The 23,856-nt window shown below is 39.6% G+C and overlaps 1 protein-coding gene across 1 annotated transcript in view; it reads left to right on the top strand.

Moving 5' to 3' along the window:
- Positions 1-23,856, top strand: part of TMC1 (transmembrane channel like 1) — a 233,944-nt gene that overhangs the window by 105,894 nt on the left and 104,194 nt on the right. The window contains exon 2 of the mRNA XM_070431495.1: positions 12,045-12,101. Within this exon, the coding sequence (XP_070287596.1) occupies positions 12,086-12,101 (16 nt within the window). The 5' untranslated portion in view covers positions 12,045-12,085. The remainder of the gene's footprint in view (positions 1-12,044; positions 12,102-23,856) is intronic.

The raw sequence follows: 23,856 nt of genomic DNA, 5'->3' as shown, positions 1-23,856 counted from the left end.
GTGAGTGTTCACATCAGGCTTATTAAGCTCATTTTCAGCTAACTCGAAGCATAAAGCAAAACGTGTTTGCTGGGGCAACAGAGTATAATCAGCCACAGTTTAGGGCATAAAGGAGGAAAACAACCCATGGAGAGCAGAAAAGAAGCCTCTGCAGGGAAATGATCTCAGTAGGCTTGTATTTTCAAATTTATTGTATTAAACATATTTGTTTCAAAAGGAATTGAACAAGAAAACTAGATAGATGCCGGGCCAGTGTGGCTCAGCGGTTGAGTGCCGACCCAGGAACCAGGAGGTCACTGGTTCAATTCCCAATAGGTCAGGGCACATGCCAGGTTACGGCTGGATCCCCCCTGAGGGGGTGGGGCGTGCAGGAGGCAGCTGATAGATGCTCTCATGGATGTTTCTATCTCTCTCTCTCTTCCATCTCTCTAAAAATCAATAAAAACATTTTTAAAAAAGAAAACTAGATAAAGTAAAATGTGGTTAAAAACAGAGAGACTAGGAGACCTGTCACATCTGTGGATTCTGGGGTGGGATGATGGACTCTGTAGCCAGACCGAGCAAAGCAAAGGGGTTCAGCACTAGTTTTCCCCCTCCTACCCTAACTCTGAATCCGGTGAGCATGACAGAGAGCTTTATTCTGTTCTAATTCTGGCTGGTTTCCTACCTTATCAGAGTTGAGTTCTGCTCTGATTTTCTTTGGATGTTGGCTGAACTGGGGTACAAGGAAAAGCAAAAATAAATATCTCACAGAAAGCAAACTAGTGGTTGCCAGAAGTTGGGGGGAGGGGTATAGGGAATGACTGCCTAATGGGTAGAGTCTTTTTTGGGGGTGATAAAAATGCTCTGAAACTAGAGTGTGGTGATAGTTGCAAACATTGTGAATGTACTAAATGCCACTGAATTCCATGTTCTAAAGTGGTTAAAAGGGTGGGTTTTGTGTTAGTGAATTTACCATAGTAAAAAAATAAAGGCCTCCAATGTAGTCCCTGGGGGATGAATGATATGAGGAAGAATGGGAGGTGCTGGCATCCTGGAAGCCAAAGGGAGACAGTGAGAATGAGAGGCTGTGGAGACTGAGCTAGAATCAGGGTCCTTCTGGTTCTGATCTGAGTCCTGATTTTCTTTGGTTAATCCATATTTAGTTCTTTCTTAGCATTAATTCAGCTTCTAGTTCAGTTTACCCAAGATTTATACAGAAGTCATAAGCTAACTATCTTAGAGTCTAATGTAGTTTGTACATTTCCCCCCTCCCTCCCCCCCCCCCCGGCCATGTGGTTTATTTTATCATTTCTGTTTATTGAGTATTTTACTTTATGTTATTATGTATTCAGATGGAGTATGCTTGTTCCAATGTTGTATGTCCCCCATGGATCCCTGTTATTTTGAACTGTTCCTGCTTCATTCATTTATCATACATGTCTAGCCCATGAAAGCATTTGTGTTGGCAGCCCCTGATTTTTAAGGAACTTATTCATGCAAAGCACAATGCTAGATATAGTTTATTCTAAATGTGCTCTTGCTCACACAATCTTCTTAGGATGAAGACATAATGTAAATATCTTATTACAGCATGGGTAAGGTAAGTACCCAAATGGTAGTACAAATTAAGTGGATAGAGAATAAAGATGAATGCAAATATTATGTAATATCTCTGCTCTTTGCCTTGAGATTTTATTGCAGTGAAAGCAGTTAAAGAAGGCAAATGCTATGACTTAAGAATCTGGGAAGAAATACCATCTAATCTGTAACTAATAGTCATCAGAGCATAACACTTTATTGCAACACATTTTTTCTTGGGCATGAGGGGTGTATTGCATCCTTAATGAAAACAATTTTGGCAAAATGAAATGTTTATGAAAAACATATATACTTGTATTCTTAGCAATTTAACAGCAATGCTCTCAGGAAATAAAGCTGCTATTTATTGATTCCTTCTGTGTGCTTTTCAAAGGTTATTACAGATAATAACAACAACCCTGTAATTTAGGGTATCAGAGGACAACCTTGACATTAGCGGGGGGACCGCTTGAATATTTTCTAAGTCCTTAATTCCAAAACGTGCGCATGACTTTTGGCTTTCCCGAATTGCATTTCCTTCGAGAATCAGATATTAAACAAAATCAGATATTACTTGTGGATATTCTCATGTCTCATTAAAATGTTTTTCCAACTCTTAGAGCTTTAATTTTATCTGTTTTGATAGTCATTGTAATAAATAAACAGACCAAAATCACCTTAGAGAAAGATTCCATGGGAAATGAATAGAGAACAGGAGCTGGGCAGTCAGCTAAGATCACTCACTGTCTAAGGATTCATTTGGCACATCCGCCTCCTAGAACTGCTTATTCTTATATCTGTGTTCTGCAGGAGCAAACAAGAATTTGCACAACTTTCTGGAGACCTTTTATTATTATACTAGTGTATCCAAAATGTTTAAAATGTTTAAATATTTGCACAGGACATTTACTATTGAGTAAAAGCTAGTGTATATTTGAGGATCAGATCTTTTCTTCCATATGAAGTGGACAACCAAGTGTGTTGCTCATTGCTTTGCCACTAGGAAGATTTCCTTTTACTTTTCTTCTTTGAGGCCACCCTAAGTGGGGATGTAATGCAATAGTGGTCTATTTCTGGCTGGTGCTAATAAATTACACCAACCCAGTAATGAACCAAGACTGAATTATTTCTTCACCATTGGTGGTTTGCAGGGAGCATTTGTGGCAGCTGCCTATGGACCACAGGGAGCAGGCACATGCGGTGTTGCTGCTCAAATCTATTACTCACCTGCAGTGTGTTCTGGTAATAGTGCCTGTGTGTGGCTCAACTGCATTTACCCTATAAGACCAACGTGGTGAGGCATGAGCAGACTGCACAGTGGTGATGATGACCTGGAGAGGAGGGAAGAAGTTAAGTTCTGGGGACAGGTGGGTCTGAGCGGATGTTGGTGAGAGGCATGTAAACAGAATAGGTCATGAGTTTGATTTTGGAAATGAGGACTATTGAGTACCTGTGTGGCATATGAATACAGATGTTGTGGTGTTTTTAAAATATGTTGCAAGTTCTTTGCATTCCTTCTGTGGAGTCTTCATCTCTTCCCCTTGAATCTGGATGGGGCTTTGTGACGATCTTGACAAACAGAATGTGGCAGATATGGTGCTATGCACAAGGTTAGTTTAGAAAATGCCATACTAGTTTCTTTGGAGACACTTGTTCTTGTATCTGTCAGTACCCTTCAGCAAAAACCCATCAGGAACACATTTGTAGTTAAACAACTTGGATTTATTACTTGTAGCAAGGGAGAACACACATCCTAGAGAACCATGGGGTATTTCAGTAAGAAGGTGTTAGAAAGAACCTATTTTAGGATTTGGGCTTTGGTTGGTTGATTTAGGCAAAGGTTTAAGAAAGCGGGAATTTGGTTTAGATTGAATGCTGTCAGAAAGTGGGAGTAATTCTATGGTTGGATTGTTTGTGGGTGCCATAGTGACCTTGGTTTTGTCTATGCTTAGGCCAAATTATGAAGTGGCCTTATTTTATTTCATCTCATCATGGTCTCAGAGTAACCTTGTCTGAGGTTGGTATTTCATGAGATTGTTTATGTCCAATAGGAGAGTAACATGGCCTAGGTGTGAATGTTAGATCAATTCTGGACATGATAACATCAGTTCTGAACGTGAGTTTTTTTTTAGAGTTTTCAGCTGTCATGTAAGAAGTCTGGCTACCTGGAGGCCACCATATAGAGTATCCCCATACATACATATAGAGAAAGAGTTCAAGTCTCCAGCTATTCACCTGGGTGATAGATATTTGAATGAACAAGACTTTAAGATGATCTCATTTTCAGCCATTGTCTCACTACAACTGCATGAGAGCTGTGTATGCATTAAGAATCTGCCTAGCTCCAGATTCATACATAAAATAAATAATTCTCATTGTTTGAGTCACTATTTTGGGGGTGGTTTGTTGTGTAATAATAGGTAACTGATACAGGTATCTGGTAGGCAGTTGGCTCTATAGGTCTGGAGCTTAGGAGAGAGCTCTGAGTTGGAGGTATAGATTAGGAAGTTCTTTAGCAAGGAGAAAGTCATTGAAGTCATTTTAATGAATGAAATCACCAGAAAGATAATGTACATTGAGAAAGGAAAAAAAGAACCTGTAGTGGAACTTTTAGTAATAACATTGAGGGGATCAAGAAGAAAGAATCATTTGCAAGGAGACTGAAGGGGAGGGGTGGTTGGAGAAGGTAATGAGAAGACAATTAAGAAAGATGATGCCAGGAAGTCAAGAATGAGAGCATGCAGAAAGAAGGATTGTTTTCCAGTCAAATGCTGTGGAGGAGACCAAGTAAGACAAATGCTGAAAAATGTCCCTTGGATTTAGCAACAATGAGTTTACATTGTTGGCAAAAGTAGTTTCAGGGAAATTGTGGGCTAGTCAATGATGGGGGCAGAAGCCACATTGCAGAGTTAACGAGGGATGAGAAGATGAGAAGGAGGGTACCAATGCCTGTGTTGTTTTACTACATTGTGTTGGGTATCTCCATACCATTTGTCTATATATAATTATTTTTCTATAATTCAATAACCCATAATCATCACATCATGTCTTGAACCCTATAATTCCACAATAATATAAGTAGATAGTATCCTGATGTAGATTTACCATTATGCTTTAACCTGCAGTTTCCAGTTATAAATATATTACTGTGTGTGTATTATTGTAGTTACTTTAAATCTCTTATTGTTTCTCTTGCAATTAAAATACTTTACTATTTAAAATAGTACCCAGTGCTCAGTGTTCAGTGGTGCCTTGTAATTACTTCAGAAAAACAATCTCAGTTTAAACATTATAAACTCTTGAGTCATCTCTGCAGGGGGAATATCTTACTTTTGCCAGAGAAGTCTGGGGAAAATTATCCTAGGCACAGCCTGCTAATACATTGGCCTGCTTGTCAAGGCTCCCATTCCAGTTCACCCTCCTGGGAGGCTGGTGTGGGACTCTGCTTGTACAAGTGGGGGTCAAGGCCTCCTTGGCGCAATGAATGAGTTGCCAGGGGTTTGTGGAGAGGAATTCTTCTTAGTTCTACCTGTAAGTAGACCTTGCTGTAATGGCCTTTAAAGGCTTCTCTAAGCCTCCCTTTCCTACCTCTTTTCAAGGGAAAATTTTTTAAAAATACATTTTTATTGAATTTTAGACAGAGAGGAAGAGAGAAGAAGAGAGAAACATCAGTGTGAGAAAGAAACATGGATCAGCTGCCTCTTGCATTCCCCCTACTGGGGACTGAGCCCACAACTTGGGTATGTGCCCTGACCAGGTATCGAACTGGCAACCTTTTGGTGCATGGTGCACAGGATGACACTTAACCAACTGAGCCACACCGGCCAGGGCTTCAGGGGGAAATCTTACCCCACCTCCTTCATTATTTGCTTCTTCATAGATGCATGGAGGCAAACACTAAGTTGAGCATGGGAGTAAGGCCTTCCTATGAAGTATTTACATTTCAAAGGACTTGAACTTTATATTTCAAATGTCACTTCTAAATGAGGGTTTATACACCGACAAAATACAACTAACTGATTTGCAAGGTAATGTGCAGCATATACTTTAAACTCCTGTTGCATTCCTCAGCTACACTGGCTGCAGCTTCTTTTTACAAATCCTATGGAGTCCTTGTAAAGAAATATCACCACAGAATGTATTGTACTTAGAAACATTCTTTTGTTAGATATAAAAGTTTAAAATGTACTCTTATTTTTGAAAATCTTTTTTGAGGCATTTCTTCATGTTTTTAGATGCCAGAAACGTCTAAAATGGAAAATTCTTGGGCATTTCTCAGTATCTGCGAAGTCCTGCCTGGGGAACAACTTTGACTCTTGGTGGAAGGAACTGTGGGGTGTGGGGGATGATCCAGTGAGTGTTCAGAGGGGCTTGGGAAAGGAAGAAACAAAATACTTCCGTATTGAGCACGTTTTTGTGCTCAGCACTGTACTTCGGGCTTCACCTTCTACATTGAATTAAGTAGAATTCATGGAGTGAGGCCTGAGAACACAAAAGTCCTGGGGAAGATGGTCTAAGTTGTCATCAGAAGGGACTTAAAAACAGTTTAAGGTGGGGCTTGGGGTAAGAGTAGAGGGAAAAAGATCTTGCCAGATTTATTCTGCACAAATACTTGTGTCATCCTCATTCGGGTAGTCTTTGTGACTTCTTGTCTGGGTTGATCTGGTTGGCAGATGGATGCAACTGCCTTTTGGCCTCAAGGAAGGCATAGGGAAGGCACGTGGGAGTGATGGCCCTGTGATGATAAGGCGGAGAAGCCGAGCCTCAGAGGGCTGCAGCTGTGTGAGCGGTCACGTCATAGGTGTGCTCGGGGGTGCTCGCATCCATGCTGAAGGTACCACCAATTCAAATAGGATTTTCAACTGGGAAGATGTCACAGGCTTTTTAGTGTGGCCCAAGTGGATATATTTTTAGAGATGAAAAGTAGAGCATGTTCCAAAAGTGCTTTTTATCTGCCATCAAGAATAGGAGGACTTTTATTTATAGTAATTTCAGGTCCCTAAATACCTCCAGCCATAGTACAGTGGGGCAAACAACCAAAAAATTAAGCAGTAGATGATTAGTTGTATGTTATTTTACAGAGAACCTATTTCTCTTGCCTTTGGAAAATATAGGCCTTCTTTTCTTTTCTTTTCTTTTCTTTTCTTTTCTTTTTTTAACTATGATTAAAATAGATTCTTTTCTAAGATTTACTTAAAATGAACATCTCATCTAGGCAGCAAGAATATGGACAGTACAATTGATCTTGTCTCTTGGCCTTGATGATTCAAAGGAAAATACACACACAGGAAACAAATAATTTGAATTTGTTAATATGTATTATAATGTAAATATACATGGAATAGACATGGACACAGAATGGAATATTCAGGAATAACTAGAAAAATATCTACTATTTATTGAGCTACTACTATATACCAGATTCTTTACTTATGTTCACTACATCATTTAAATTAAAATCATCCTATAAGGTATGTTTTATGATCACCATTTGTCCCAATGGTGTTTCAAAGATATTAAGTAATTATTCCAAGGACACTGAGCTGGTTAGTAACAGAGCTAGAAATTTGAACCAGGTTTGTCTGACTCTGAAGCTTATATTTTTTCCAAACAATCTGCTTTTCAAAGTCATGACAACTACTGGGAATAGCACAGAGTTTTACTATACTGTCCATATTCAAAGAACTATTTGCTGAGCTTTCTTCCAGGCACAATGATAAATGATGTGGAATCTAGAGATCAAAGTTGAGGTGTTCCTGCCCTCATGGAACCCATAGGCTAGGGGGGAAGTCTAAAAAGAATATTAATGAATATGAACATATTGGGCATTGACATCCATCAAGGTCAAACTCTGCAAAACTCTATCAGTGAATTCTACCTTTAAGTTAGAGTGATCAAACCAGTGCTGAGGCGAAATGCCAGCTGGAACCTCAGCAAATAGTGGTAACTCTCAAAACAATATAACTTGCTTGGGGGCCCTTGAGTGTGGCTCTTCCTAAGCCTTAGGAGTACCCTAGTTAAGTTAATAACAATGTACCTACCTGTATAGTTTAAGTTTAAAAAATTTGGCGCTCAAAAGAAATTTCAATCGTTGTACTGTTGATATTTGGCTCTGTTGACTAATGAGTTTGCCGACCACTGTCCTAGAGCAACAGCTCCTACCAGTGTGCACAGCGCTCTTCCAGGTAGAACCTCTCACGAAGGAGCAGCATATCCTGGTAAGAACTTCCCTTCCTACCACAACCTTCCTACCAAGGGGCCAAAGAGCCGCATGTGGCTCGCAAGCCGCAGTTTGCCAACCATGGCCACAGACTATCGAGAATTAAATATCTATGCAGTATGCCCATCACTGCCACCATCTTGGATACCCTGGTCACAGTACTAGCAGTGTACCGTGCTGTACAGGGCTTAGCACATGCTTTTTCCAGTATATCCCAGCCGCTGAGTCACAAGATCGATATGCCCTCACCTGGGAGGGGCCACATGGAGTTTTCAAGTGCTTCCCCAAGGCCAGCTGCACAACCCTGCAATGTCTGGAGATCTGTCCCTGTTCTCCTTCCCCATGTCAGCAGAATGTACCCATTACATGGATAATGTAATGTTGACATGTGGAGACTTGCCCCTGCTGCAGGACACTGCAGAAATTTTTAATGACAAGGTGCAAGCTCAGCTCATCCAACCCCTAAGAATGTGAAAGGGGTGCAAGTTTTTGTAGGGATTTGGGGTTTGGGGAGGACTTTTATTCACCACTGGGCACAGCACCTCCATCTTTATACCACCTAGAAAAGAAAGGACATGTGTGGGTCTGGGGATCAGGACAACAGCCACCTTTGAGAAGGCAAAAATAGTAGTGAAGCAGGTTTAAGCTCCAAGCCTCTTCCAGGCAGGGCTACCATTTGAGTGGAATGTGTCTGTGATTCCGGAAGATAAGGGTTACACTCTCCGGCAGAAATCACAGAAGAGAGTCCCTTAGGACTTTGGTCACAATTCTGGAAGGAACAGAAACCCGATATAACCTCCTAGAGCCGTGGTCGGCAAACTGCGGCTCGCGAGCCACATGCGGCTCTTTAGCCCCTTGAGTGTGGCTCTTCCTAAGCCTTAGGAGTACCCTAGTTAAGTTAATAACAATGTACCTACCTGTATAGTTTAAGTTTAAAAAATTTGGCGCTCAAAAGAAATTTCAATCGTTGTACTGTTGATATTTGGCTCTGTTGACTAATGAGTTTGCCGACCACTGTCCTAGAGCAACAGCTCCTACCAGTGTGCACAGCGCTCTTCCAGGTAGAACCTCTCACGAAGGAGCAGCATATCCTGGTAAGAACTTCCCTTCCTACCACAGGGTGGACTGAGAATGTTTCTATCAACTCACCTCTTCCAGGGCTCAGGCTCCCACTTTGATAAAGTGGATCAGGGATATAGGATGGATATCATGGAACTGTGCAGTCAGTCTGTCACATTAAAGGATAGAGACCGGTTTGGTACCGGCAGACTGGCTGGACTGCCAAGGTATTTATTGGGTAGTGCCAAATAGGACCTAATATTTGTGTGGCACAAATCTTTGGCCATGGCTTTCATTTAGGTTGTTGAGTTGCTGCACCCTGGGTTTTCCCCGGGTGTAGGAGGGAACCTGCCCATAATAGCAAAAGTTGCCTACCTCCCTCTTCTCAAGGCTAGAGGGGCACCTTCTGTTTTCCACTGGTCCATTCTGTTTTCCACTGGTCTGTTCTGTTTTCCACTGGTATGATTGATCACCTGCCACCATCCATTGACCTGGAGGACCCTATAGCACACAAACAATCCCGTAGTATATTCACCCAACAAGCCTTAAATGATAGCTAGTATGCCTGTCCTTGCTGAACACTGAAATGTCTCTAATGAGAAAAGCTGTCCTCCAAAATAGGATGACCTTGGAGGTTATTACTGGCTCACAAGGTGGCACCTGTGCCATTATCTAAGCAGAACATTGTATGTTTATACCTGATGACTCAGCTAATGTATCATCTTTATTGAAGTACATGTAGATACAAGTGAACACCCTGAGTGATTCAACGCCCAGCCTAAGGAATTTAATAAATCAGTGGTATGGATTATGGGGCTTTAGTGGAAAAATTGTTACTTTGGGAATCATTCTCTTAATCTGTGTCTTCTCTTGCATGTGCCTACATTGTTGCTATGGTTTCTGCCTCTAGTGCAGCCGGGTAGCCGCCAATGAACCACTTCCATGCTGGTGAACCCTTTCTCAGGGCACATTGTGGAAGGGGCAGCGTGGGTGCATGTAAGATTGTAAGAGCCAGTCATGAGGAGTCTTGGAGGAGGTCATCAAGAGGACATGACCCTTGAGCAGGACCTGAGCAATCAAAGGCTCCTCATCCCCTCCCCTGTTCTTGGAATGTGTGTTCCACTTGCCTTCCCCATATCAGAAGCTGTCTCAAGGACAGTCTTGACACAGTAAGGAGGTTGTTGAGACCATCTGGACGATATACATGACTGAACCTGTTAAGGCCTCTACATAAACTTTTAAAATTTTGGTGGGCAGGGGCAGAGATCTACTCCTATTGTGGCTGCCCAAGACAAAGCCTTGTAAGTTCCCTTGCTTGTTAACACAGCCACCTGCCAATCTGGAGTGGCCTGCTTCTTTTTTCCCTCTCTCCTTGACCTCCCTGTACGGCGCCAGTTTCAGATTTCACCAGGGAATTCCCAAGGTTTTGAACCAACATATGCATACTGCTAGTGTTCTTGATTTGAGCTTCTCTAGATGAGATTTGGTCTTTCTTTACATGTCTAGTGGCTCTGTGTTTCCATTGTCTGTGAAATTACTGATCCTATTTTTGTCCATTATTTTCTTGGGTTATAAATGATTTTATATATTCAAATCTTTGCCCTTTTTTACTTTTGGGGTGCTCTTCTTCTTGTTGGTAGGTAGAAATTCTTTATTCTTATACTTTTATGAAGTGCTGTAAATGTCTTCTACTTTGAAAAATTTCTTTGAAACATCTTTGGATAAATAGAAATTTCTTATTTTAATGTAGTTGAATTATGGTATAATATACAGGTATTGTAATATAGAAACCCACACCTGAAACCTATATATTCATGTTGACCAATGTCACCCCAATCAATTTAATAAATAAATATTTAAAACAATAATGTAGTTGAATTTATTCTTTCTTTTATGGCTTCTGTCTTTAATATTTTATTTAGTATTGCTATTATAATTTTCTGGATACAAGGCTTTCAGAACATCATTTGTTAATTTACCCATATGTTTATTATGTTTTTTTGTCGTAAGAGTATTTAATTATTTTATATGTAAGTTAATATAAATAAAATTACATATTTTTCTCACTCTAGATTATAGCCCCAATGATTTGCAATAAAACTTCTTAATCTCCTTAAAAATTCCCAAGTTAAAGAACCACTCTGGGCATCTGTAAATATGAGTACTGGTATCAGTAATATCCTATTTTACCATTACAGTTAATCTAGTGTCCAAATAGGAAAAAACTCCGTGAGCATCAGCCTTACAGAGCTTTAGTTTGAGTCATAATTCCGAGAATGCTACAAACTAGTTCGGCTAAAATCTATGTAACTAACCTTTATATTCTAGAAGGGTCAGATCTGTGCACAAATCCATTTGTGAAGCCAAAAGCTGCTCTGGTGTAAATGTGCCACCAGGATCCATTTCAGAACACTGCTCCTTCTTGCCAAGGTCAGCGGCTATCACAGAAGTAACCAGAGAATGCCGGTGTCCTCGCTCTCAAAAAGACCGCCTGTTTTGCAACATTAAATTTCAGCCCTTTCTGTCCCTTGTTTTTCTTTTAATGATGAAAATCTATTTTGTTTATCATTATAAGAAAAGATGACTACCTTTCTATGAGAAGTTTTGATAGAAAAAAAAAGTCTTAAGATTTGGCCTAGGAAATAACAATTTCCTCTTATAACAAGTTCTATTTTCAAAGAAGTTGAGAAAATGAATACATTGTCTCCAGGTCTCCCCACATTGGAGATTGCCCTGGAGCTTTATGGCTTAAGCCCAAACTCCAGGTGTCGGAGTCTCTTCTTTATTTACTCATTTAATTTACCTGGTATACTTAGCGGTCAGCATTTCTCACCTTTCTAAGAGTGCACTCACTTACACTGCCCTCAGTATCTGTAATTAGGATAAAAAACCTGGAATGAAAGGCATTTAAAACAAGGCCGGCAAACATATACAGGGTGGGAGGAAGCCAGATTTGCTTTGAATAGGATCAGTTTAGTTTTATTTCAAACGCAAGGTCCAAATACAGCCCCTTTGACCTGCATACTCCATCCCTAAATGACAAACTAAACATTCATGAAAATTTAATGGCGAGGAAATTAGTACCTTCTTATGTTTCAGACTGTGAAATGGCACCAGGGAGTGCTTTCAGCGACAGGCAGACGTGTGTGGATGTGCTGGGCCAAACCTGAAACATTTGTCTCTTCAACCTTTCATCCTTCTCCAGGTCAGCCGGTGGCTGAGGCGTTCTGACAGCACACCCCCAGGATGCCGCCCAAGAAAGGTATTTCAAATAAAGACCTGGTTGTAGAATATTCTACCTTTCTTAGAGATTGGACACTCAAAAGACTTTTCACAATTTTTGTTCCCTCTTTGGGGCTTTTCCCTTTTGACGTGTGTGTGTGTGTGTGTGTGTGTGTGTGTATGTGTGTGTGTGATTGTGTGTGTGTTTAGAGTTTCTTAAGAAATTGGGAAGGGTTTAATATTTCTTCAACTTCTTTTGTTTAATGGACATATGGTTTCGCCAACTGGTAATGCTCAGATTTACCTTTCTTTCATATAGGAAGACAATGGGGGAACGCAAAATACACTGAGATTCCAGTGCAGCAACTCAAATTCGGGGTTCAGTCCATAACAGTGACCTACCCTGAGATTGGGGTGTGGGACAGCTTGGTGAAGGAGACCTGTTCTGCTTTAGTTCATGGATTAAATACAGTCTGAATTCAGTAAAGTTGAAAAGGAGAGGAAAGGATTAAGGCAGAGCAAGTGAGGAAAAGAGACATAAAAACCTATTGTTTGCTCTTTATTCTTTTTTCTTACCTTCTTTTGATCAAGTATTTTTAAATTCCATCCTGTCTCCGCTATTGGTATATTAGGATATATTCTTTGTTGTTGTTGTTATTCCATTTTAGTGGGTTTACAATATACATCTTTAACTTATCGAACTCAGCCTTCAAGTAATGATACTTTACATATATTTTAAGAAAGTTACAATAGTATAATTTTATTTCTCCCTCCTGTACTTTGTGTTATTGCTTTTACCTATTTTAATTCCTTATATATTTTAAAATCTACAATTTATCATTATTATTTTTGCTTTAAATGTTCATATATCTTTAAAATAATTTTAAAATAAAGAAACAAAGCTTTTTTTATTTACCAATATATTACCTTTTCCAGTGTTTTTTCCTCCATATTTTAGATCCAAATTTCTATCTGGTATCATTTTCCTTCTGCCTAAATAACTTCCTTTAATATTTCTAGTAGTATAGGTTTGCTGGCAATGAATTTTTTCAAATTTTGTATGTCTGGGAGAGTCTTTACCTTAATTTTGAAAGACATTTTTTGATGGAAATATATATATATTTCCTTTCGGTGCTTTAGAGGTTTCTCTTTTTATAGTTTCTGATGAAAAGTCTGATCAATCTTTGTGTTGCTTTGCTCTGGCTGCTTTTAAGGTATTCTCAGAATTACTATGGGCTATCTATTGCACAATATCTGAAGAGAGATATTATGTTTATTTTATCTGACTTTCTAGTTGCTTAAAGTAAGAGAGTTAATGTATTCTTAGTTACTTCACTATGGCTAGAAGCTAAATTCCAATACTGTGTTTATAGTATGCTTGGGCTTAATTATCTGATTCCCTTAATTCAGGGGTCCTCAAACTTTTTAAACAGGGGGCCAGTTCACTGTCCCTCAGACTGTTGGAGGGCCGGACTATAGTTTTAAAAAAAAACTATGAACAAATTCCTATGCACACTGCACATATCTTATTTTGAAGTAAAAAAAACAAAACAGGAACAAATACAATATTTGTATTTGCATGTGGCCCACAGGCCATAGTTTGAGGACCCCTGCTAATTCATCATGACTTTTAGGTAGTGTAAGCAGGTACATGAGAATATCTACAAACATGTTTTTCTACTTTGGAGTAGTTCTCACAGACCTGGCTTTTAGGCAGTGATATAGATTTTTAGTATCTGGCTTCCTCATGCCAATATTCATAAATATTGAGTATATCCATATGGAATATTATAATGGGAAAAGAAAGATAAAATTCTATTCTTGTCTGATGTCTTCATAGATCTTGGAGGGACTTGAAGGAGGGTCATGAGGTCCCTAATTCTTTATTAAGTGAGACAACATTAAAAGGATTCAGACCAAAATTGTCCTAGACAATGAAAAATATCCCAATGAAGAAGCTGAATCTATACAATTTTTTTCCTCCTGTGACACATTCTATAACAATTGCTTCAATTTAAGATGAATTCAAATATATTACATAAGTATGTGAGAATTCTTCTTCCTCTTCTGGTTGTTGTATGGGGAAAAGTCAGTTTCCATCAATGTAGAGATTCATATTTACCACTACTGTTGTTAAATTATCCTTTTATCTCCCTGGCTTTGAACAAGCTATGTACCTTTGATGCATTTAACACAATACTTATTGATTATTGAATACAACATAAAGTATTACAGACACTCCTTGACTTGAAGAAGCTCATAACCTATTTGGGTAAATGAGACAAATACATAGAAAATGTTAAAAAGTAGTATAAGACCATAATGAGAAGGATGGTTGAGTGCAGAATATGAAGTGTGAATTGAATTGTAGAAGCAATATACACTATGTACTTTTTTCATTTCCAACTAGTTAATCTTTTTCTATGGCTCTCTAGTGAACATTCTTCAATTTATCCAGATCAGTCCTTAGATGCAGAGCTGAAACATTTAGTGGATATAAATCTGAACAGCTATGAGTATGTTTGGATGATTACAACTTTCTGACTGCTATACTTCTGTTTTTGTATCCCAAACCTGTTCTTGCTCTTATCACTACACCATGTCATTATCTCTTGGCAGTGTGGAAAGTGGAACAAATGTTGGAATCATGCAGATCCAGGTTTGAATCCTTTCTTCATTTCTTGCAGGCATTAGGTCTTGAATGAGTATGTTAAGGGCAATTTGGTTAAAGATAACATATTCCAGCTTAGCTAGCCTAAGCTAACACACAGCGAGAGGTGGCATACACTCATAGAACCCAAAAGCAAGAATGAAGTTGAGTCTCAAGCTCAGCTAGAACTGGAGACTAAAGCACTATAGCAAACCCAGAAATTGTCTTTGTTTCTTACTTCTATAAATCTGCTTCATTCTTTCTGGCTCCCTGTGATTTTCTCTCTTTTATAGTAGTCATGACAGGTTAGGCAGAAGCTAAGAGTGGCTAAAGCTTTCATTTCTCAGCCATGTGGATGAATAAACTTGTATTTTATTTTAATCAAGGCATAGTTCACAGAAAATATAGAGAAGCTGGTAGAAAAGTTCCCATAAAAGCATATTAATTGGGGTAATAAAGTGATGGTTGTTCACTATAACTAATAATTTCATCTCTTTTAGGCTAACTTACTTATATGTACAAAATCCTCCCAAAATACTAATTCTCTTCTCCCTTTCTTCCTTTCCAGTCAACCTTTACTCTCTGTTATAGAAAATGTTTTTGCTAAGTGTATATAATATGAATTACCTTAAAAAGAGGAATATGTGTTGATTTGAAATATTATTGAATCATTGAAAACAGCTTACATTTTCATAACTTATCCATACATTCCTCCTGAGCCAAGTAGATGCAATGGAAAGTAACAGGGATTGAGTGATTTTGGTAATTCTTCACCCAAGAAGGTTGTTTGCAGAGGTGAGGATTGTACAGCTACAGAAGCTGCCTGTGGGGTGAACTATTGGGGCAGTACCTGAGGGAATTTAGCAAAAGGCCCTCAGTGGGATGCATGAACCAAGTCAAAAACCCAAAGTGTGAGAGTGTCCTCAGTGCAAAAGAGATGGTTCTGAAGAATGCACAAAATTTCCCCATGCAATAGCCATGAGATGAACCACAACAAGACATGGTGGTCACCCAGTGTGAGCAAAAATGCTTAACTTTTTGCCCTTCCAATACTCTCTTACTATTCCATTCCATGCAAGAACTGGAAACCACATACTGAGTAGAGGAGGCATAAGTTAGGAGAAATGGTTGAAGAGATGACTCCATTCCCTTCTCTACTTCAGTCTCCATGACTAGGTTCTTGGCATGAGTAAATAGGAGATGCTTTGAATAGGATATGAGATTGAAGTCTTAATTTATATTGGACTGGATATTTTAATACTTTAATACCAGAAAATGAGTATGAATCATCAAGGTGATGTGGTTCTTATAACTGTAAATGACCAGAAAGCTACAGGATCTGCCTAAAATGTTATCTAGGGCTGGGAAAGTGAAATCTGATGAAGCCTGATTAAAGGTAGCATTTGTTTATCCTTTCCACAAAGGATCACTTATTGAAGTGAACTGTAATAATAGTTAGTAGGGCATATAATATATTTTGATATAAATATCCAGTTCTTCCTCTAAAGAGAACTAGTTAGAACCTTAAATCAAGATAGCTAAGGAATTTCTTATGGGGCGGTATGGCTCATCCACTATCTTTGTGCTCCATTCTGTTCCTGGTCTAATCTTAGCTGGGATGTCTATTTGTGATTACAGGGCCTTAATTACCTATGACAGAGAGTTCACAATCTTTGCTTTCTAACTCTGAGAATGACTTCATGATGCTACACAAGTCTTTTTATACTCCTGAGATCTAATGGTCTCTTAATTCTCATGTTTGTTCTTTCCCCTTGAGGGGAGGGTTGTCTACAACCTTCCTGTCTAGCTTGAAGAGGTCTTTCTGCCCCTTTGATATTAATGCTAGTTTTTTGCTTAAAGACGAAACTGAAAATTAGTTCCTGATTTATGTAACATCATAACATTTCCTGGGTAATAAATAATTAAACAGCCTTCCCAACAATAGTAGTTGAGGTGTTTTTTCTTTTTCTGTTTCGCTTTTTTTCACCCCACAGCCACTACTGTGTGCAAATTAAGCTTACAACTAGCCCAAGCCCTTACATATGGTGATTTTGTGAAATGGAATTCTCTATTTCAAATATATTTCCTTTTCATTGAACTTACTGAATTTTATTCCAGTCAATTTTCCAGTTCTTAAACATCTGGCTTTTGAGAGGCAATTACCAATACATGGCATCTTCTCCCACCCCCTCACTCTGTCTGTCTTTGAAAATATGTTTTTGATTCAAGCAAGAGAAGTTTTCCTGCTTTTGTGCTTTTGCTCCAACTCTCCAAATACACAAGTAGTTTTAGAATTCTAGAGTTTCTCTGACTCCTCACAAAAAGTTTTCTTATAGATACACTAGAGGCCCGGTGAATGAATTTGTGCATGGGTGGGGTCCTGCCGGTGGCCTGCGGGGATTGGGCCCCAGCTCGTGCCCAAAACCTCGCAGCTCCACAGCCCCACCTGGCACTCTGCCATGGCCTGGCGCCACCCCTCACCCGCTCCACCATCCCGCCACAGTCCTGCTCTTGTCGGGGCCCACTGGGGCTGGTAGCGCCTCCACTGCCGCCCGCTGCCAGCACCATGTCACTAACACCCGCCATGTTCTGTGCCCCTCCCCCCCCATCAAACTCCTGGTTGAACAATTTGCATATTAGGCTTTTATTATATAGGATATTGGTAATACTAAACTTCCACTGGATACTTAGAAAATACATATATTCTAGTTTTTAATATCTTCATGGAGAGGTTCTTCCTGAAAAACATCTCCTGGACCCTCCAGGACAGTGGTTCTCAACCTTCTGGCCCTTTAAATACAGTTCCTTATGTTGTGACCCAACCATAAAATTATTTTCATTGCTACTTCATAACTGTAATGTTGCTACTGTTATGAATCATAATGTAAATATCTGATATACAGGATGGTCTTAGGCGACCCCTGTGAAAGGGTCATTCGACCGCCAAAGGGGTCGTGACCCACAGGTTGAGAACCGCTGCTCCAGGAGATGCTTGCAAGTTACATTAAAAATTATGAAGTAGCTCAATTTGTACTCTCCTGGGGCTTCCCATATTATAATAACACATACCATCATGATCTAAGATCTGGTAGACTAAAGCTCTCTGTCTTCCACTTTTCATTTTAGCTTGCTTTCATCAGGTATCTTCATGGAAAATATTATTATGTGATTTTTAAAAAATATATATTTTGTTGGTTTTTTACAGAGAGGAAGGGAGAGGGATAGAGAGTTAGAAACATTGATGAGAGAGAAACATCAATCAGCTGCCTCCTGCACACCCCCTACTGGGGTTGTGCCCATAGCCAAGGTACATGCCCTTGACCGGAATCGAACCTGGGACCCTTCAGTCCACAGGCCGACACTCTATCCACTGAGCCAAACCAGCCAGGGCTATTATGTGATTTTTATACTGGAATGTAAATTATGTGTAGTTGAAAGTGTGCTTTTCAGCCCAGCCTGTGTTGCTCAGTGGTTAAACATCAACCTATGAACCAGGAGGTCACGGTTTGATTTCTGGTCAGGGCACATGCCCAAGTTGTGGGCTCAATCCCCAGTGTGGGGTATGCAGGAGTCAGCCAATCAATGATTCTGTCTCATCACTGATCTCTCTCTCTCTCTCTCTCTCTCTCTCTCTCTCTCCCCCTTTCTCTCTGAAATCAATAAAAATATATTTTTTTAAAAAAGAAAGTGTGCTTTTCAGTTTTCTAGCCATGGCTCATATTTTTTTCAGACCTTGTCTAATTCCTAGAGTGTCATTCCATTGTGTCTCTTCTTTCATCAGAAGGCTTAGATGGTCTGCATTGCTGCCATGCAACATTTAGATTCTCCAGACTGGTATGTCATGGTTTTCTGCCATTTGAATCTAGTCTTCCTTTGAACTCATATCTAATCTGTTTGATCTACTTCATTTCCTGCATGCTAAGCACATGCCCCAACCTCTACATTTTCTTTTATTGAAGCAATCACCTTAGTCTCTCTCAATCTTTGCTTATCATCACTCTGCCCATGATTACCACCTCCTCTTTGATCCTTTCCGGATTTCCTCAGCAAGATTCAGTTTCTTCCTCTTTATACTTTCTGTGGCATTAAGTCTGCAACATTTACATGTCACTCTTCAAGTGCTTTGGAGTGAAGATGTTATTTATGTCCCTAATACGGATAGTGACCAGTTTTTTCCAGGCCAAATATTGAGACACTTGGCCAAATCATTTTTTCCCAATTTGCGAGTTTCTTTACATAATTAAAAACTTTAAAATAAAATTTTGTTTTGTAACATTTTGTTTTTAAATTCACAAAAGTGGAAAGTCCAAGGATTAGGTGAGCTTGTTGTAGTCAACTGGCTACTTGCTATGCGCATGGATGGTTTGTGTGTGCTGGCTAGCACATTTTTGCCCTAGAGAAAATCTACCTGGGGAACCAGAGTACAATGCAAATGTTGTTGGCAGAGCTCATAATCAGAGCCGAAATAGGTTGATAGACTTGAAGGATGTTTCAGCCAGGTCTGATGGAGCAGTCCAGATTTGCCAACAGGAAGAAAACATGGGAATGACTTGTCTTATCCAAATCTGGATCTCTTTAACTGGATGGCATTTGTCTTGCCTCTTTTGAAAACCTTTGTAGGTGTCAGAGCTCATCTTTCATGTTTTGATGTTTAATAGCACTCAAAGGTTTTGTTTTAATGACATGAAAAAAGTGTATTCACTTAATAAGCTATATATTCAACAATTGGCTACTTTTTAAATAAGGAAACATAAAAAAAATTTTAATAGATCATAGCTAGCAAAATATTTTTAATCAGGATTCTTCTAGAAATTTCAGGATGTATCATTACATCACTGATTATACTGGAAGATGTGGGAGAGCAGGGATGTGGCCAGTTTTTAATACCAAATATCCCCACAAGAAGGATGGACTTAGGTTTTATAGGACACCTCCTAAGACCTGCTTTTTGGTGGATATAAGAAGAGGCAGTTCTAGTCTAGGGTTCAACTCCTTGTTCTTAATTGCTGCTTCAGGAGATGTTAGATGTGCAGGTTGGCCTCTGTATTGTTTTCCTTGGTAGGTTATATGGCATCAAAGGCAGAACTTCAGAAAGTAAGTATATTTTTAGACTTCATGACTTATTTACATAGATTGCTATGGAAAGTGGTACAAAGATATTTCAAGCATAGAATATCACATCCAGGGAGCTCTACACTGCATTCAGATAACCTGGGATGAGATGGGTGGAAGCATCTACAAACTGAAATAAACCACTGCAAACTTCTCCTTTGGAATCCACAAGTCTGGCAACTGGTGGGTCAGGTAGTGGGTCAAAGAGACCTGACTGGCATCATGATGCCACCTTGGTTTAGAGACTTGGAGATTAATCTTCAATAGTTTGCTTCCTATAAAAATCTGTTTAGCTCTTTGTTCCCCAATAAATATTTCTCCTGGTCCATGTCTAGATAGATGTAAGTGAGAGTGTTCAATACATGCAAGCTATCGGCACCGACTGGTAGGAGGGAAAATTATCCCATTCAGGAGTGAGTGATATTTACTTTCTCTGTGAGGAAGAATGACTTGCATAATGGGGTTCGGCTCCCTGCCTTGATTATTTCTCTATCCCCTGCAGTCACATCTCCACTGAATGGGTTATGTGATGTGCAGAGGTGCCAGACTACATGAATGCTCTAGTGAGAAGATGGCAAATTAAAATATCAGAAATTTCAAGAGGAAAGATTTACAATAGCTCCATTTAAACGTGCTTTGATATTCAGAGGAATGAGAGATGCAGTTAAGGAAAATATAGAATCTTCTCTAACAAAATTAGAGAAGAGCCCTGAAGAAGCATCCTAATCTCTTTGGCCTTTGGCAAGTCTCTATTCCCCCCTGTGCCTTCGTCTTTGTGACTTTGCTCATGATCTTTCTTCCTCTTGGAAAAGTTTTCTATAGCAATCCAAAGGCCCCAAGGCTTGGGAAAATGGAGCAAGTATGAGACTGGAAGGTATTGGTAATATCCTTATCATTCATTCGTTCATTCATTCATTCATTCATGCCACTAATATTTAGTGAATTCTTAATATTTGTCAGGCACTAAGGATAGAGTTGAAGAAGATCAACAAAGCTCCTTTTTTCCTGGAACTTACTTGCTTGTGGGAAAAATAAACAGTGGATCAATTAACAAATAACTAGATAATCTGATGTCAAGTGGTGATGGTGCTATGAAGAAAATTAAAGCAGGGTAAGAAAACTAATGGTAATTGGTAGTTTGTCCCCCCCCCCCCCGCCCCCCTCGCCCAATCTGGCTGCTTTTGCATCCCCAGTGAGATGGGAGTGACAAAGAGAACTTCCAGGGTTGCTTTCAGGTTAGGGCAGTTTTCTACCCCTGGTCCCACCCCTGCCCTTACAACCCTTAGATTCTGAAGTGTAAATCAGATCATTCCTCTTCATTGCCACTACATTCACTATAAGAATGTACATGCACTACTACATTCCTTTGCTTAGATAAACCGGACACCTTTTTTCTTTTTTCTTATGTTTGCAGTCTTGTAGACAGCTCTCATCTGCTGATGTTCCCTCTTTGCAGATGTATACGTTTTAAAATTATTTTACTACCCTGTGTAGTTGGATCTTGGTAAGTACTGAAGACAAACACCTATATACAATTCACCATATTTAAATGGATTTATTCACTTAATAACACAGCCATCACTGTTTTCTTCTGTGGACCCTGGGCATTTTTAATCCTTTGCAATTTTTAAATTGTTTATGAGTAACACGGTCATGTAACAGCATTTATTGCTATAAATTCCACCTCCACCCCCACTTTCCCCAATGGAGTTGTCCTTCCTCTCCATCAATTCTACTCTCTTGTTAGAGATTCGGTTTAATTCTCAGAGTTGTCCAGAGGAGCCTCCAGTAATTTTTCAATTACTAGTACAGTTGAGGTTTTCCTACCCAGGACCAGTTCACGCAGAGGTTTCTGCTGTATCTTCCTGTCTCTCTCTCCAGTTTTGAGGGTTGCAGTTGCCCTGTGACCTCAATTCTCTGACAGATCTAAGAAGAGCTGTTGATTTTCAGTTTCTTCAGCTTGATTCCTGTTGTTAGGATGAAATTGATGACTTCCAAGATCCTCCATCTGGAGACTCAGTTTAAGTCTGCCTCTTTCATGCTGCTTACTCTGATCATTTCTGCTTTTGGATATCTCCTTTCTCTCAGCTCCTATGCTTGACATTAAATATCAGGGTAATCAAACATATTCCTCCTTACACCAAATGTTTGATATGTGCACAGCTTGTCTTCTAGCGAGACTGAGACCTCCTGGAATGAAAAGGAAGTATCTTATTTGCTTTATGGCTCCCCAGGTTTCATTAGATCAATATAGATTTGAATGCCTTCTATATATCAGAAACTGCCACACATATTTTACTGATTTAATTATCACAACATTCCTCTGAGATTATTTGTTTCCATGATTTATTGAAATGGGAGCCGATGCTCAGAGAGGTTAAAAAGGTGCCTGTGGTCACACCTTTTGAGTGGCACAGCTAGGATTTGAACTCAGATCTGATTGATTCTAAGAACAAGACAATGTTCCTTCAACTATTCTATACAGTCCTTTTTAGTGCTTTGTTTATCTCCATAGACACTAAGTGTATTCTTATTTGAATGAATTAATGGATAAGTGATCATTACCACATTTTACTACTGATCTCTTCCCTATAAAGTGAGGATCATGGCAGGAACTTGACCTAAGAATAAAATAGTCAACTGAGGTCTCTTAATTTGGCAACTAAGACAGTGTAGAGTTAATTGACTAACACCCTCTCTCATCACTTCTCTTTACTTCCAGAATGTTCCAGAAGCATTTTCCTGAGCTCTATTACAGGCTGGAACATTTTAGCCACTGCTAAAGAAAGCACCATTAACATTTTATGAGTTGGCTTCTTTCTTCCTACCACTGTGGGAATCAAATGTTTTTTGCTAAATACTGGCTGCTCTGTTCTTGTTTTTTTTTCTCATGATGTTTTAGAATTCAGGCCTTCTTTGTAGAGACATGGGGATATGTTTTATAATTGCAAGAGTAAGCACAGAAGAGTTTGCATGAGATCTTACAAGACATAGCTAAGTAGTAACCTCTGACTTTTTGTAGCTTTTCCTCAAAATTTCTCCTCACTTTTTGTCTTTCTAAATTGCATTCTTTTAAAACAAAACCAAAAACACAATTTTGTATTTTTAAAGATATATACACTTACTATAGTCATTTGGAAATGCAGAAAAAGTCTAAAGGAGAAGGAAATAACTTATTACAACCTCATCATTTAGATGACTGTTAAAATTTTGGCACATTTCATTTTTTTTGCTTAAGGCATTTATTTCAGACATCTTATATCCTATATAACACATCCTATATAATAAAAGCTAATATGCTAAGTGTCCGGTCAACCAATCAAAGCGTAATATGCTAATGATATGCTAAGGCCGCTCAACCACTTGCTATGACATGCACTGATCACCAGGGGGCTGATGCTCCCACCAGTAGGTTAGCTTGCTGCTGGGGTCCAGCTGATCAGGACTGAGCGATATGGGCCGGACACGGCCAGGAGCCCTTCCAAGGTCCCTCCCCAGCTGGCCAACCTCCCACATCCCTCCCCGGCCTCTATTGTGCACTGGTGGGGTCCCTTGGCCTGGCCTGCACCCTTTCGCAATCCGGGATCCCTCGGGAGATGTTGTAGAGCCGGTTTTGGCCCTATCCTGCTCAACGCAGGAGTTGCCCCCTGGTGGTCAGTATGCTCCCACAGTGGGAGCACCGCTCTGCCAGAAGCCAAGCTCACAGCTGGGAAGTGCAGTGGTGGTGGCAGGAGCCTCTTCTGCCTCCACAACAGCTCTAAGGATGTCTGACTGTGAAAGGGCACATGCTGGGCTGAGGGACACCCCCCCCCCCCCCCCCAGTGCACAAATTTCATGCACCAGGCCTCTGGTAGTATATAAAACCATTATAAAATCAGTGGTTGAATAAGCATCATTGAGCACCTCTCATCCAACTCAAGAAAATTCTATATTTACCTAGTTTCTTGCCTTTTATGGGTCATTTTTACATTTTTAATGTATTTTTCATTGGAGTGACATCCTATATAATAAAGAGCTAATATGCTAATGGTCA

This window comes from Myotis yumanensis, unplaced genomic scaffold (assembly GCF_028538775.1).
Source record: "Myotis yumanensis isolate MYYU_CA2020_CCGP unplaced genomic scaffold, mMyoYum1.0.hap1 SCAF_12, whole genome shotgun sequence".
Classification (NCBI taxonomy): Eukaryota; Metazoa; Chordata; class Mammalia; order Chiroptera; family Vespertilionidae; genus Myotis; species Myotis yumanensis.
This window is presented reverse-complemented; position numbering and strand designations above follow the sequence as displayed.